We start from the raw sequence: 15,975 nt of genomic DNA, 5'->3' as shown, positions 1-15,975 counted from the left end.
GCACCGCAGACCGTCGGACTAATGGGATGTCGGACCAATGGGCTGTCGGACCAATGACATGGACCCGGTGACACAGCATATACCTCATGATGGCACCATTGTTAAAAACATTTAATACAGTGTGACATCAACCGTACATCTCAATAAAAGCACAGACACCAGAAAATGTAAATTCAATTCAAACACACCATTTAAATACACACTGGACAAATGATTTCCATGTTAAGGGATGTAATTACAAGTGGCATTGATTAAAGTATAATACATTTAACAAATGGTCACATTATACGGTTTTTCCTGCAGCTCATTCCTGTTGAAAGCAACATAATACAAACTGCAACACTAGAGAAATGTACTGTTTTTTTTATATATATATATACATGTATACCGCTTTATGCTCTGACCTTGTTTCAACTGCATGTCTACGAACAAATATTTCTGTTGCTTTGCAGCCAAAAATAAAATGAAAAAAGTTACCCCACATATAAAATGACAGCTGCAGCATGGACACTGGCAGGTTTACCATGGGGATTAAACATCACACATTAGAAAGACAGTCCTGTAGCTGAAATATCACATCTTTGATCCTCATACCAACCAAGGTGTCCATCAACTGCCACGTCTTGTCAGAGTTTCCCTGGGCAGGAGACCGAATCGCTCAAAACAGTTTTTGAATTCAGTGTTAAACATGAAACATCAGGCTGAGAATGATCTTATTAGAGACAAAGGAGCTCCTGATATATTGTCTTTTGCCTTTTATCCCCCCACCACGTATATGGAGGTGAAATGAGTCATATTATGTAGCAGGAGATGATATGATGAGCATTGATGGATGAAATTAAGCTGAAATGAATTGCAGGAGGCATCTGCTGTAAATACGCTTGTCTGGTCCGATGATCAGAAGCCTCACTGGTGTTAATCAAAGGCCTGCGGGAGTTACGATGGTGCTTTGCTTTGTTATTTTGCTCATGTTTTATTTCTGTCTTAGCTACGCTCTTTATTCTTTAAAAGGTGAACGGTTCCAGCCTGCAGATAAAAGCTGTTAAGACACAGTTAGTGATCAGAATGTGTCGAGAGAACAATGTATATTATAACAGCTTTTGTTGTCAGAAGAGGAAAGAAAATTATTCTTATTTTTGTTACCCTTTTGTCTTTATCTGCTTTTTTCTAACTGTGGAATATCTCACAATTTGGTTTTAATTTTATAGATTTTTTTCAAAATCTGGAAACTCACCAAATCTACATCTGCACATTTGTCCATCTGGATATGAATCTGTCCATCTGGATATGAATCGGTCCATCTGTCTTGCCTACCCTACACTAGAAGAGTCTGACACCATCTCACATCTACAGACTGTGAGGTTTTAGTCACAAACCATAGCTTTGCAGAGACTGGGAATCTTACACTATTTGCAAGACTACAACTAGGTGTCTTTCTTGCTCCTGGTGGAAAATATTGACCCATCCCAAACTCCAGGCCCCAGGAAGTGTGCTGGGCTTTGAAGCAAATTTTTGTAGTGGCCAAACAATGGAATTACAACCATCACATGATGTCCTGTGGCCGAGAAGGACTTTTTCAATCAGCAACACTCTCGTCATAGATTTGACCATTTATTGCAACAAATGCAAATACAGTTATGTTTGGAGCTGAGGGCTCCATTCTTGAGGTGCTCCCTGGATTAGACAAGCAGCATGCTATGCCAAAACAGGGAGCGTAATACAGAAAACCCCCTGGGTATATAAGAGTGGGCCCAAGCAAGACATTGAATACCATTTTGACCTTGGAGCCATGTTAGGACTCTTAATCAGGAAGGTGGAGGCTGGGGTGGTGGAGGTAAAGATTTGCTAGCAGCAGTGGTGTGGCAGCATTGGTGAAGCAGGGATCAGGAAGCCATATTTAAATGGGCCGCCTTCTGTGGGGATGGGCTGTGATTGGTGTGTGACTGATAAGAAACAACAATCCAATTAGCTGGCTGTCAGCTGGGTACAATTTGGGACGTATGACTACCATGTCCTGCATGTAAATCTTCATTTCCCATATACTTCGATGGCACAAGAGACGTCTGTAAATCAGGTCACTACCCCAACAAATGGAGTCATTTCATTATCAGAATTTTATCCATTCAGTCCAGTAACATTTGGAAAGTCTAGAAGAGCAGCAGTGGAGCAGCAGCAGCAAGCAAGCAGTTGAACTTTTTGGCTTCATGCACCACTGAGCAGCTGTCATAGGGATGAAGTGGGCCCCGCCTCCAACACTGTATCCAGTTCTCTTTATACATCTATGCCAAAATCCCTTAACAATTCCTTACATGTTCCCAAAAGCACATGACACAAGTTAAAAGGTGTTATGTGTGGACAGTATTATATCTACAAAGATGAACTGTATTTGTGTACAAATGTGTGTACAAATGTTTTGTTGCCTCAACTCACTACCAGCCTCTGTTGGTTAGCAGCACTATTTTAGTAGATTTCTAACTAAGATAAGTGCAAGTAGGTGTACTGTAAAACTTCAATTGATAGCCCGGGCTATTATTTAAATCACTGAGGACTGTGTCTGGGAGAGACTTTTATATAACTCCTTTCACACAAAAACTGTTGCTCAGCAAAGATGGAAAATAAAATCAAATTGTTCATTTAAACCAGTATGAATATTACTTGTATAGAAATTAGGCTTCAGATAACATATCAATTATGAATCATTCATTTGATCTAGCTCCGACAGACAGCACATCAGAGAATGAGAGAGTTACAAGGATTACAGCATACTGATACAACACCACTTTATCCTGTTAAAATAATACTTAACAAATTGGATTACTTTTTATGAAAAACCCTTTTGATTCTTTTGATCTGAGGATCCTAATGAACTAAAAGTATATGAATAACTTACAGGGTAATCGAGGAATCTACACATAATTTGAGGTCGCCAACAACCTGCTTTTATACATCCAAACTTAAAACTTCTATTTAAAAAAAAATGAACTGCTAAGCAACGAGCCCAGGCGTCTAATTGAGACAGGCCTTCATTTGTCAAAATGTGTGGCCACACCGGGCCAGTAAAAGGGACTAGGCTTTTAATTGAAGTTTATGGTATATATAGATACACACCAAATTACATACTCACTCCTCAGCTCCACAAGCATCCCCTCTTTTTCCACAGTCCAAGACAACCAGGACTCGTTCACGTTCTTTCCACAGTCCAAGACAACCAGGACTCGTTCACGTTCTTGCACCTCCCCAAAGTCCCCTCCATGTTCACAGTCTACCCGGTTTGCTGCTTCCTGTTTGGTACTGGAGGAACAGTCTACCCGGTTTGCTGCTTCCTGTTTGGTACTGGAGGAAGAGCACCTATTGATTGCTGATAATGTGATGGTAGTGAACTTTAGCACGAGCCTAGACTAAAAACTTACAATAGTATTAAACATATTTGATTTTATTAGAACGTCCAACCAAGAAAAAGACTGACCCAAGACAGCTCAGCTCAGAGTTTTACTGACCACCTTACATCAAATAATCAAGCTCATGGGAATGAGCCACAGCTATAACAAAACTTTCAGGATTTAATCTGACATTGGAAGTTTGTCTGCAACAGTGAAATCACTTGAAAAATTGTTTGTTGTAAGGATGGCTTATCAAACATAATATTTCTGATGATACCTCTCTCTAACTGACACTCATAATTTTGGACTCATTTTAATGTGCTGTAGTTTAATGCCAGAAGAGCCTCATACATTATACTATAGTTGTTATATGGCACTAAACGCTTTTGGTGCTAATTTAAAAAACAAAACAAAAGGATGACAGGAAACTGTTTGAGCACTAGCCTGAAATGGGAACAATGGTGTATTTTTGTCCTGTTTTAATATATTTTTCTACAACCTCCCTCTCCTATGAAGAGGCATTATTGTTAAGTCACTGTGTTTCAGACCTTTACGATGTGAACTTTTATAAAGCTTATAAAGCACCTTTACTGTTCACTCGAGGATGTTGTGGAAAGAAAAGCCTGCAAGTGTAAAATGTCGAGTGGTTTTCTGTGATAAATACACACGGCGCTGCTCAGTTTTCTTTGTGTTAACATTATGTTTTATTTTTTTGCAGGTGAAGATGATGGCCTGGCTCTCAAGGGCAAGGTGACTGTTGCAGACCTCTTCAGAAAAGACTTCAAGGTTCACGACCCTAACGCCAAATGGATAAGCAGTAAGTTATTCGATTAAACTGAAGAGTTACACAGTTTATTGTAGGACTGGATTTGAAAATAAGTGCCAAATATTTTTATTTGTGCATTTTAAGAACAAGAATCAGACATTTTTCTCAGGTATTGGCATCTCAATTCTGGGAAAGGCAAGAGAAAGAAATATCTGACATACTTGCCCTCTTTTTACCAATGTGTTACCCTAACAACTTCGTAAGGAAGAAGTGTTTTTATTATTTCTTTGTCTCCTAGTTGCTTAAATTTGCTTAAAGCATCTTAGAACTAACAAAACAAAATGCTGTAATTTTTTAACCTGGTCCCTATTTTCTTATGTTTTTGTACGAGTGACTAATCCAGAGAAAATTTTTTGAAATTGGTCCAGTATTGAGAGGGACCGCTGCAGCCACAGCAGTGAAAAAGGCTGCGATGTAATCCCACAGGGAGAATTGTGCACCTTAAATTTACATCCATTAAACATGCTTGTTTTTGCCACTGACAGGCTCAAATTGTTTTTGTAAGTGTCCACGACAACATTAAGAAAAGGACCTTACAGATTAAAGAAATGTTTTCCGTCCCTTTTGCTTGTTCCATTTTGTTTTGTGTCCATGTTTTGCTGAAGGAAACGTTCATTCATTTTCCTGTTTTTTTTTTCCATAACCACTTATCCTGTTAGAGGTCGCAGCGGTGCTGGAGCCTATCCCAGCTGACACTGAGCATGAGGCAGGGTACACCCTGGACAGGTCACCAGACAGGGCTAACAAATAGAGACAGACAACCATTCACACTCACATTCACACCTTCGGCCAATTTAGAGTCACCAATTAACCTGCATGTCTTTGGACTGTGGGAGGAAGCTGGAGCACCCGGAGAAAACCCATGCTGACACGGGGAGAACAGCACGGTGTTGCAGTGGTTAGCATTGTCGCCTCAAAGCAAGAGGGTGAAGAAGACTTCTCAATCTGAAATCTCACAGCCTGTTAAAATCAGCTAAATATTCAACCAAGACATTGAAAATCTTTTAGATAACACTAACTTATGCCTTCTGTACTCCAACACCATACTCTTCAACTCTCATTAATGCTTCTACTGAAGAGACTTTTCCTTGAACAAGACTTAGTCACAATAACAGACCAGAGAAAAGGTTGGAAAAAACATTTTATTTCTCTTTAGGGATCCTTTCTGTATGTTGTCAGTCACTTAAAATAATAATAATCTAAGCCTGTCAGTGGCAAAAACAAACACTTCAAATGGAAAGAAAAAGACGGTGCACAATTGCCTGTAAGGATTGCTGTCTGTTTCATTCCCCTCAATACTGGACCAATTCCAGAAAGTTGTTGTTTCCATTAGTCACTTAGACAGAATAACATGGGAAAATAGGGCCCAGGTTGAAAAATACCAGTGTTACCCTTTAAAAGGCGACTTTAAAATACTTTTTTTTTTTTTTTAATTGCAGAAAGCTTCATGTTGTCTTGTTGGTCAAAGAGAGTCTTCTGTACCAGTCGCTGACAAATCAGAATCAAGAAGGGCGTCTCTTACCAGTCAGAGGGAGACGACACCCTAAAACAGAGGAAAGCAAATTACACTGAGGATAAATTGGTCCTGAAAAAGAACTGGCATCACTTCTGTTGCATTTTAGATGGAGAGGAGCAGATTTATTGTAGCGCAGATAAAACGAAAGCATGTTGTGATGACAACATAAAACTGCACAACCAGTCTGTTCCAACACATCAAGAAACAGGACAGAGTTACATGACGAATACATAGTGATCAAACGCAAGTTTAGCTTCAAAACCTCAAACGCCTCATGAGTTTCATGAATTGTAATTGGTAATACTGTGCTTATTAAAGGTATTGATGCAACTATTTTGAAAAAATTGTTTCTAATTACAGGTCTTAAAGTAAGAATATTGCTACTAATGATAAATTTTCTGTTTTTAGCTTTATAACAAATGACAAATAATAGTAATATTCATGACAATGATATTTTGTCTTTCTTTTTTTTTTTTTTTACACCATCTGTCCCTTCTCTGTCTTTGCAAAACTGTGTGTCGCTGTACATTGGGTATGTGTGTGTCCTTGCTGTTTGACATTCCTCCAAACGATTTATTCCATATGCTTCAATAGCTAACCAATTACCTGCAACCACAACCCTCATTTTTCTGTGATCAATGACAGTTTGTGGATGCTTTTGTCACAATTCATCACCGCCAATTTTAAATGCTTGTTTTTAAACAGCAGGTGCTGTCACAGTATAAACACCGACAGCACCGCGGGGAGCCAATGAGAGAAAATTATATACTTTACTTTACATCAAGGTAAAACAACGACTTGATGCAGCCTCACACGTCTCCGGGCCACATTGAAGAGAATGATCACAGCACCAAGATGTGAGGGGTCGGAACAGCTGAAGGATTAATGAGGTGGATTTTGTCTTCTTTCATGCACAACGAAGCTGTCTCCTCCAATCTCAGCATCTGAGATGGCTCTTAGAAGCAGCGCAGCTGTTAAATCTCGTATCCTGAAATTGCAAAGCCTTCCCCTCTGCTATCGGCTGTAATTAGAAAGCTGAAAACCCGTATTTATTATATTAGTGACAGGAAGATGGCATTCCTGTGGATGATGAGCTGGGTAACGGCCTGATTTCAGTGTTTGTTTTAGCTACAGGTCCCCATATGTGCTTAAGGATGAGACGTCTCTCACGTGGCTGATTTGTCGCCGTTCGTATCTGTGACACGCAATAGTTGTAAACAATTTGATCACGCTCGAATGAGCCTGGGTAAACATCACAAACTGAGTTAGTACTGTACACATCTGGAAGGTAACATCTGTTGTGTTCTCAGCAAAAGCTCAAACTGAAACATATTTCTCAGAGCAGCAGAGCGGCTGAATTGCATGAGATCATTGTCATAAATTGTGGTTATTATTTACCTAAAATATTCCCCTAAAGGAATAGTTCAGATCTTTTGAAGTGGGGTTGGAAAGGTTTATTACCCATAGACAGTATATTACATACAGTAGATGTCAGTCGGCACGCTCCTAGTTTGGTCTAGCAGGCTGGAGTCGGACATGGAAACTAAGCAATCAACTGCTGTGGAAGGGTCAAAAATAAAACATGTTTTACCACCTAAAAAAATTCCAGTTAAATCAATATCAGTTTAAGTGTTTGCCATATTTACAATATTTTCACAGCTTTACCTCACCTTCAGACAGTGATAACTGAGATCTGAGGGGAAAAGTAAGCTGTTAATATTGCTCTCTTCAAAGCCAGAGTCCATTGAGAAAAACAGTAATTTAACATGGCTGGACGCAGGAGCTGCAGGTCCACTGCTGCCTCAAACTGTTATTTTTTTATTGTGTTATTGTGTGACTTTGGCATGATATGGGTTTGTTCGGATTCACCAAAGTCACACAATAATACATACTAACAGACTGAAAGAGGCAGCGGTAGACCAGCAGCTCCTGTGCTCAGCAAGCTAAAATTACTGTTTTTCTCAGTGGACTCTGGTGGCTTTCACAAGAGCTCAGATGGGAAAGGAGGGTTGTTAACAGTTTCCCCGTTGGAAAGGGCTGTCTGGCGGAAAGGTAAAGCAGTGAAAATACTTGAAATATAGTGTACACTGACTTGATGTGGATTTTTTTTAAGTGGCTAAAATACGTTTTGCTGCTGCCCCCTCCACAGCAGTAGCTTGCTTAGCGTTTGTGTTGTACCCTGGACTGCTTCTCCAAACCGGGGGTGTGCTAACTGGCATCTACTGCACTGCATGTACTACCCTGACTATGGATAAGTAGCCCATAAAACACTAGTACAAAAAAATCTGAACTATCCCTTTAATCTATAAGGCTGTTATATAAGATGCACAAAGAAAAGAAAGCAGCTTTCTAATAATCCATACATACAGCAGCAGCAGCCATGAAACAAGACTTGACTTTAGAAAGCAGTCTGCTCTTTCATCTCTTCCTTTTTGTGCTGTTGACAGTACCATCCTTGATCTCGAGGTATTTTTAGTGTATCATTAGACACAGCTGACAAGGAGGAGAGAAAGGGAGAGAGATCCATCAGCTGATTATTTCGACTTCGTTAGTGTGTCGTTTTTACTAGACCCGGTGCTCGACCAACCTGCTTGCTTTCAGGGCTGTCTATAGGATTTGCAGTAATGGCTTCCCCGGTCGGGAGCTGAAATTGAATTTTTTTTTTTTTTTTTAAACCTAATTGAGCCCGGTTTTATGTTTTCTCTTCCCCCGGCTGTCTGCACCTATCAATCAATTCCCTGGAGACAGACTGAATATAACCTCGAGAATCCTAATGATCATATATTAGGCTATTTTTACCAGGAAAAATTGCTTCCTCACGTCTTGTCCAGTAGCATTAACTTAGATATATACTGTACTTGAGTATCATTAGGTGCAGAGACTGTGCTCCCTGCCTGTCCAGCCAATGGATCATCATTTTAAAGGATAATTTAGGTTTATTAAAAGTTAGGTTTTATTATAGTAGTTTGGCTATCGTACTTATCTGTAATAACATTGTACTCAAGTAACTCTCTCTGAAATTTGGATATGCAGCAACATTACTAAATAGAAGTCAGACAGAGCAAGAAACTTAACCATTAAAACAATCACACAGGTTTTAAACGCTCAGACCAGAGACAACCCTGTAGTGACATTGCAAGGGTTGTGTTGCCTCAGGTTCCAGTGAGATGATGAAATATGATCCAGGAGGGCCTTTTTAAATAAAAGGTGCATTTCTTGAAAGGCTTATCAGATGCCAAATACTGAACATACTATAAGCAAAGGTTAAATTAGCAACATTTGTTTTATCTTCTATCCTGTCAGCTGTTTTCATTACAAAGAAATCTGCCATGATGACACACTTTCATGTATTTGATTGGTCAGAGGGCATCCTGGATCAGGTTACACCCTCCTCCCGCAGCTCTCCCCTCTTTGTCCTCAGCCCCTTCCTCCAGACGAACACGGGCATATGCACAGGCTTTCACTGTTTCCCGTACATTCATTTATTTAATCATATTTCACTGCACAGTTGCTCACCCCCTCCTGGCTGTGCTCTGTCTCTCTGTGTTTATCAGACCAATAATGAGACAAGAATAAGCTCGCGTTAGCCTCCCCACAGTCCCTCCGCCTTGCTCCCTGCTGCTGTGGACAGCTTCTTCAGGAGGAGAGCAGCACCAGTTCTGGAAATTAACCTTCAGTCGGCAGCTGTAGAAACTGAATTTGGTCAGTGCGAATCCAACCCCCCAGTGCCAGGTGTCACAGTGGGCTGATGACCAGCAGGAGCGCCCAGTGTAACCTGTGTAATGGCAGCAACAGAAAGTTTGCTAATGCAACAAGGAGCCCTGGACTCAGGTTGCTCCAGCCGCTGACTGAGGGTCCATCTCCAGAGCTGCTGCTGTTGGCTACATTAATGTGAACTTAAAGCTGCAGCCGTTAGCTGGTTAGCTGAGGGTTAAATTATTAGCAACATTTTCTCTCCATCTCTGAAACACTTAACCAATACTGACCCGTGTTTTATTTTGTTTATTATCCAAATTTGTTTTTGACAAGTCTGTCTTTTTTTTTTGGGTTGCTTTGCAGTGTAGGCAGTTGTTGCCGATGCTGGAACAGCAACTTTCTCAACAGGATTTTCTGTCATTGAATCAGGCTTTCACATGCACATGCTTCTGCATTTGTAGAACAGCCAACTGTAATGCCCTCTCTCTGAAATGACCTATGATTGGCCGAAGTCCTTCATCACGGGTTAGATTTTCTCAAGCCTGGAAACAGAACCAAGGGAAGGTGTGGAGGTCTAGCTTTCCCTCAGTCCACTTGAATTACAATATGCTCAAAGTTTATTATGGGATTTTTGTCCAATGATGCCAAAAATAAAACTGCCTTCCCCAGCTTTAGTGAGGTCACTGCCCACACATATCGGATTGTTTGTTCCTGGTCTGGTTGGACTTTGTCGTAGCGATGTTGCCATGTCCATAGATCTCAGTTATTTACGATGGCTAAAGCAACAAAATGCCCAAGCTGTAATAAAGTGAAATCATCCTTTTATCTCATGCTGTATCTAACTCAAGCTGTACGAACTACGTCACCCTGCACCCTGCATCAGTATTCCCGTCATGTTCTGAAGCCATCACGATAGGTCTCCCCGGTTTGGTAATTGCACCGTTAGCAGACACTGCTGATATCTCACATACGCCTGTTTTTTACCACTCCATCTGAATCAAACAGACACAGCATCAACATCATTCCAGCACCACCAAGGTGAAGCCAGCCCTGTGGGACACAATGCAGGCGCTCTGAGCAGCTGCTTGCCATTTTAATGGCCACGTTCCTCTTGTTTGCCCCTCCAGGATGCCTCGTGTCTTGTTGATGTTTGTTAAATATGGTGAAGGGGGAGCCATTTGTAAAGTGGTCCAAACGATTGGGACTGCCTCAAAAGTGTTATCGTCGTGACTTTGAAAGGGACTTGTGACTGTGATTTAGATAAGTGAAGTGTGGCGGCGATGTTTGTTTTGTCTGTGTGCGTAGACTCATGCGAGCTTGTCGCAGAATTACCTTGTTTCTGAATGATGCATAACCTCTCATCTCTAATGTTTATGTAAAGCAGTCACTTTGGAGATGATTAGCCAGTTGTCTCACTCCCTTATTGACTTTTCATAGCTCTGCTCCCATGACACAACATGAGTAATGATGTGGATGCCATTTGTTAATGGAGTTCTGCAATGGATCTTTTTCTTACCAATGAGACATATCAAATTAGCCCATACACTCACTGTTAGCATCCAGTGCTCATTCAGTGTCACAGACAATCAGCTTTTGTAAAATGGTAACATTATATGAAGCAGCAGGTGCAAATATCCCCTTTAGAGATGGCCCAGTTCTACTGCAAGCATGACTGATGCTTAATCTGAGAGGATGTCTCGGCACAAGCTCCCATTTTGTCGTCTCTTTCAACCTCCAGAAAGCAGCAGAAGTGGCGCGACAGCTTGTCTTTTGACAGAAACAAGCTGTCGCAATATACTGATGTTGTTCAGTGTTTTTAATACCCAGGGAGGAGTAGAAATATCTACATCTGATGCAGAACTGAAGAGGAGAAGCAGACTTTGGAATTATACGTTTGCTTCAGTGCGTCTCATGACAAATTCAGCAGTCTCATAGCTCCTTAGCTGCTAACGTCGAAAGAACATCTGAAGAGTTGGATGTCATCTTTGATCCAAGTTTTTTGGCAACCGAAATTGAAAAACAGCTATTTCGGTCATGTTTTGTCCAATTTAAGAATCCTGCCACAATTAGATTACTTCTTCCTCCCAATGGCAGAGAAACTTTCTTTTATGGTTCTTGTCTTGGTTACAGCATAGTGTTGCTTCCTCTCTTAAAGAAGCATTGGGACAGCTCCACATTCTGCAAAGTTTTCAGAAAGCTATTGAGCAGAACTTCAAGTAGGGACTAAATTGCACTCATTTCTACAATCTCAGCTTCAGTTAATAGTGTAACTCAAGATTTCTCTGATCAATGGTACAGATTCTTTATCCTCTATACCTGTTAAGGGCCAATGCTCAGGCTCAAGAACTCTCTCTCTCAAGTCTGTCTGCCGCTGCAAGGTCAAGAGCTAAACAGAAAACATGACTTTTCAGGGATTTCACTGGCAATTCTCCAAGGTTTTGAAACGCTCTGTCTGCAGATCTTCAGCTGGCTATATGAGTGTTTGAATCACAGCTTAAACCCCTTTGCTAAGCCCCATGGTTAACAGGAAATTTAAATCTGTGAGCTTTGAATTCCAAGGCTGGGTACTGAACCTGAACCCTCACGAAAAAGGCCAGCGTCAGATGTCTGGTCAGACTGTTAAGTTATTCTTTGATGAGATTGCTCCAATTTTAGATCATACTTTTCCCAACTTTAGATGGCATTTTGTTTAAACAAAGTTCCTACACTGTGGGTTGGAAAACTTACTGAAGTTTACTGGAAAAAAAAAAAGGAAAAAAAAAACAATACCTAAAGTCAAGCATTGTGTCGGGATTAGTCATAGTTAAATTTCAAATGATACACTCCATGAACTCTCAATACTGCCTATAAATGTTATTATGTTATTATTCATAAGAATTATTTTATATGGACATTTGCAATTATCTTGATAGTTTTTTTAATAATGGCTGTGTGAATTTAGATAGAAATTGACATTAAGTCGTCATTTTTCTGATTTTAGTCAGTCGATTTTTTAAAGACGGTTACCTAGCAGGCTAGTTGTTATCAGCCAGCTAGCTGATAACAACGGCTAGCTGGCAAGTCAGTTTATCGGTTAACCTGCTAGCTAAATGATTAAGATCTATTTTCTACTTGGATCTCTTCCTCATCTAAAATCACATTTATGCCTCTGCACCAGCGACAGCAGTGCCCACAGGCATTATGTTTTTGGGTTGTCCGTCTGTCCACACAAACGTCCTATTCTGGTAACGCAATATATGAGGAACGCCTTGGGGGAATTTCAGGCCCCAGGAACACTGCGCAGCCTTGTTTCTAAATGTTCCCAGTGGCCTGTCTTAGGATAGCAAGGAGTGACCTGCCCTACTCTGCCTTACTGCCTTAATCCCAGGCTAACCAGTCTTACTTTTCTTGCCTAAACCTGAGCAGTCGAACCAACAAAGGCAACAAGTGCTGGCCAGTCAAAGGGAGAGTAGGGTGGGTCTCTACTATCCTAGAAAACATAAATTCGCTTACAGGTGCTGGACGAGCAGTTCCATTGTACTGTATTTAGTAATAATTATACATCTTTGGGGAATTCCTTTAAATTTGGCACAAACGTGCCCTTGGACTTGAAAAAGGAACTGATGAGAATTTGGTGGTCAAAGGTCAGTGTCACTATAACCTCACAAAACATGTTTTTGGCCATAACTCAAGAATTAATTTGCCAATTATGACAAAATTTCACAAAAACGTCTAAAAGGATAAAATGATGAAGTGATGACATTTTATAGCCAAAAGGTCAAAAGGTTAACTTAACTGTGGCATCTTCATGTTCTGCAAAAACACTTTTCTGGCCGTTATTCAGCGTCATATCTCAAGAACAGAAGGGGAAACATTTGTTCAGACACTGAATTGGTGGCACTAATCTTGGTAAGTCTCCTCAGGAAGAACAGTCTGCTTTGTCCCTTCCTGCTGAAGTGGGATTTGCTGTGAGCCCTGTACAGTTTTTCCTTTGATTTGGACCTCAAGGTACTTGTTTGGATCCACCTTCCTCACTTCCTCTCTGTGGGTGACAACCAGGACAGGAGGTCACCTGTTTCCCTGGTTGTCCGTCACAAGCTCGTGGGTTTTGCTGATGTTGAGCTTCAGTTGATTGTTATTGCACAGTGTGATGATATCTATCAGAACTCTGTAAAAATAGTCTCTAAGTGAAGACAGCATGTTTCTCACAGGAAATGATTCAGTGACCATGACAGTAGAGTGATAACTTCCATTTTTCGAAAAAAAAAAAGACTTAATACCAGTTATTGAATCCCTTCAAAGTCTTCACTACATGTATTAAATGGACAGACATGGATGTAGACTTGACTGGTTAGTGGAGGCAAAGTGGAGGTGGTAATTGTAGTTGTGATTGCTACTATTATAGTAGTAGCAGCAGCAGTAGTAATAGTGTTTTCATGCATTTAGCAAAATAGTACAGTCTGGCACCCACATAAACCTGCCTAAAAAGCACCAGTTGTGCTGTCTGTTTCTGCCTGCAGAGAGGAGAATAGACAGAGATGGGGTTAATTAACAACAGAGATACACCACAGATACACACACACACACACACACACACACATGCACGTAAAAATAGACATGCTCGCACAAGCACATAGACACAAAAACACACATGAGGAATATAGTTGTGTTTTGTCTTCTTTTCTGCAAATAGTGCTAACTGTTTTATCCCGAGTCCTTGTTTGTTACATATTCGTGGTTTCATAGTTCTGTATGCAGAAGAACTTGTGTTGTTTAGGCATAAATGTAGTCAATGCATGATGTAATATTTCTGCAGCAGCTACCACTGTATGTTTTATACAGACACATCTCCACTGCAGCTCAATTTACAGTAAGTTCCCTCTACAGTCCACTTCCCTATAATGCCCACTGCACACAGCATTCACATCCAAGCCGTAAAATGGACTTACAATCCTTTAAATTCACTTTAGCAGTCTTATCACTGAGAATTCCTAGCTTAACTGTGTTTGCGTAATGCAGCAGAAAGGCTGTGAGGATCCCTTCACAGCAAGGGGCCTGCTCCATAATTTTGCTACAGTGATTCTATAAAACCATTCATTTAGACTCTGCATGTATCTTTTTTTAAGAATCCACATGGTTTGGGGTTTATGAATGATTTTTGCAAATAACTCAGATATTGAGGTATTTCAACTGAGAGGTATCTCCTTGGAGAGCTTGCATAATAACGTTGAAATTGCGTTTCTTGTTGGCTAAACAAGAGAGTCTAATCACTGCTGTGATGTTTAATGTCATTATTATTATTGTTATAATTGTTATTTTATGTGCGCTAGCCTCCCTAATGATCTTAATTACTTTGAGCAAGAGCAGAGCCTTTTAAAGTTCAGTGATTGGTTTGCAAGGAAACACACCACTGCTACACTGACACACACAGGGAGAAGAGGAAGTTAAAGCACACGAGGATGGTGGATGGTGTATTAAGCAGCGACAGAGATTGTAGATTTATGAGGAGAATACGAACAGCTGGCACTGATGAAATGACCGTCACCTCAGACGCAGTGAGTCAAATCAATGACACAATGACTTAAGGATTAATTGCAAATTGAGGTTACAGGTTACAAAAAGCACATGAGGTTTTTTTTTTAGCAGGTTGATGGAGGGTTTCTGAGGACACTTGGGTGCTCCCTTGAGAGCCATCTTGGAGGGAATATGGAGTTAGATGGGCAGTGGGTGAGTTTTTTAGAACTTAATGTTTAGCCAATTCTCTCCTCAACTGCTTTCAGGGGTAATAGACTTAGAAAGATATGGCCTGACTGTACCAGCCAGACAGTTTGTCCTGACGGATCACAGCGTTCTGGGAGTTGAGTTGCCTCACTGGTTTCAGTTGGTTTCAGTTGTGACTCATTTTACGCTGTTACATTATTGTCATAATGCTATCATTTGTTATTGTGTATTGTTCATTATAGATCTGAAAGCCAAGATGAGCAAACTGATGCTAAACTTGACTTTTCTGGCTAAATTACATTGTAGTGGACTAAAAATACCAACACTACTATTAAAACAGATGCTCTCAATTGAATTTACACAGAATGCTGTTCAGCCTTTGTAGATCTGCACACATCTGGAGTCACGTGCCATGCATATAACCATGCATATCACAGCATAATCTTACTAGATAATGACGAAAACTCTGTCTGTCTGTGTGTCTGTCTGTGTGTCTGTTCCACGTTTTTCTCCTCACTGACTTGGTCAATCCATGTGAAATTTGGCACAGTGGTAGAGGGTCATGGGAGGATGCAAATGAAGCAATATTACATCAATTAGCCAAAGGGGGGCGCTATAGCAACCGATTGAAATTGCAAACTCTGAATGGGCATATCTCATGTCCCGCATGTCGCAGAAACTTTGCACAGAGATGCCTCTCCTCATGAGGAACAAATTTGCCTCAAGAACCCATAACTTCCGGTTATATAGATTTTCCGCCATTTTGAATTTTTTGAAAAACATTTAAAATTGATCTCTTCCTAGGAAGTTTGACCGATCTGCATGAAACTCGGTGAACATAATCTAGGGACCAATAT

General features: G+C 40.5%; 1 protein-coding gene across 1 annotated transcript in view; it reads left to right on the top strand.

Moving 5' to 3' along the window:
• LOC126397482 (dipeptidyl aminopeptidase-like protein 6) overlaps window positions 1-15,975 on the top strand; it is a 158,902-nt gene that overhangs the window by 83,734 nt on the left and 59,193 nt on the right. Inside the window, exon 3 of the mRNA XM_050056320.1 lies at window positions 4,099-4,197. Coding sequence (XP_049912277.1) covers window positions 4,099-4,197 — 99 coding nt within the window. The remainder of the gene's footprint in view (window positions 1-4,098; window positions 4,198-15,975) is intronic.

This window comes from Epinephelus moara, chromosome 11, assembly GCF_006386435.1.
Source record: "Epinephelus moara isolate mb chromosome 11, YSFRI_EMoa_1.0, whole genome shotgun sequence".
NCBI lineage: Eukaryota > Metazoa > Chordata > Actinopteri > Perciformes > Serranidae > Epinephelus > Epinephelus moara.
Note: the sequence above shows the minus strand (reverse complement) of the source record. Positions and strands in the feature narration are given on the sequence as shown.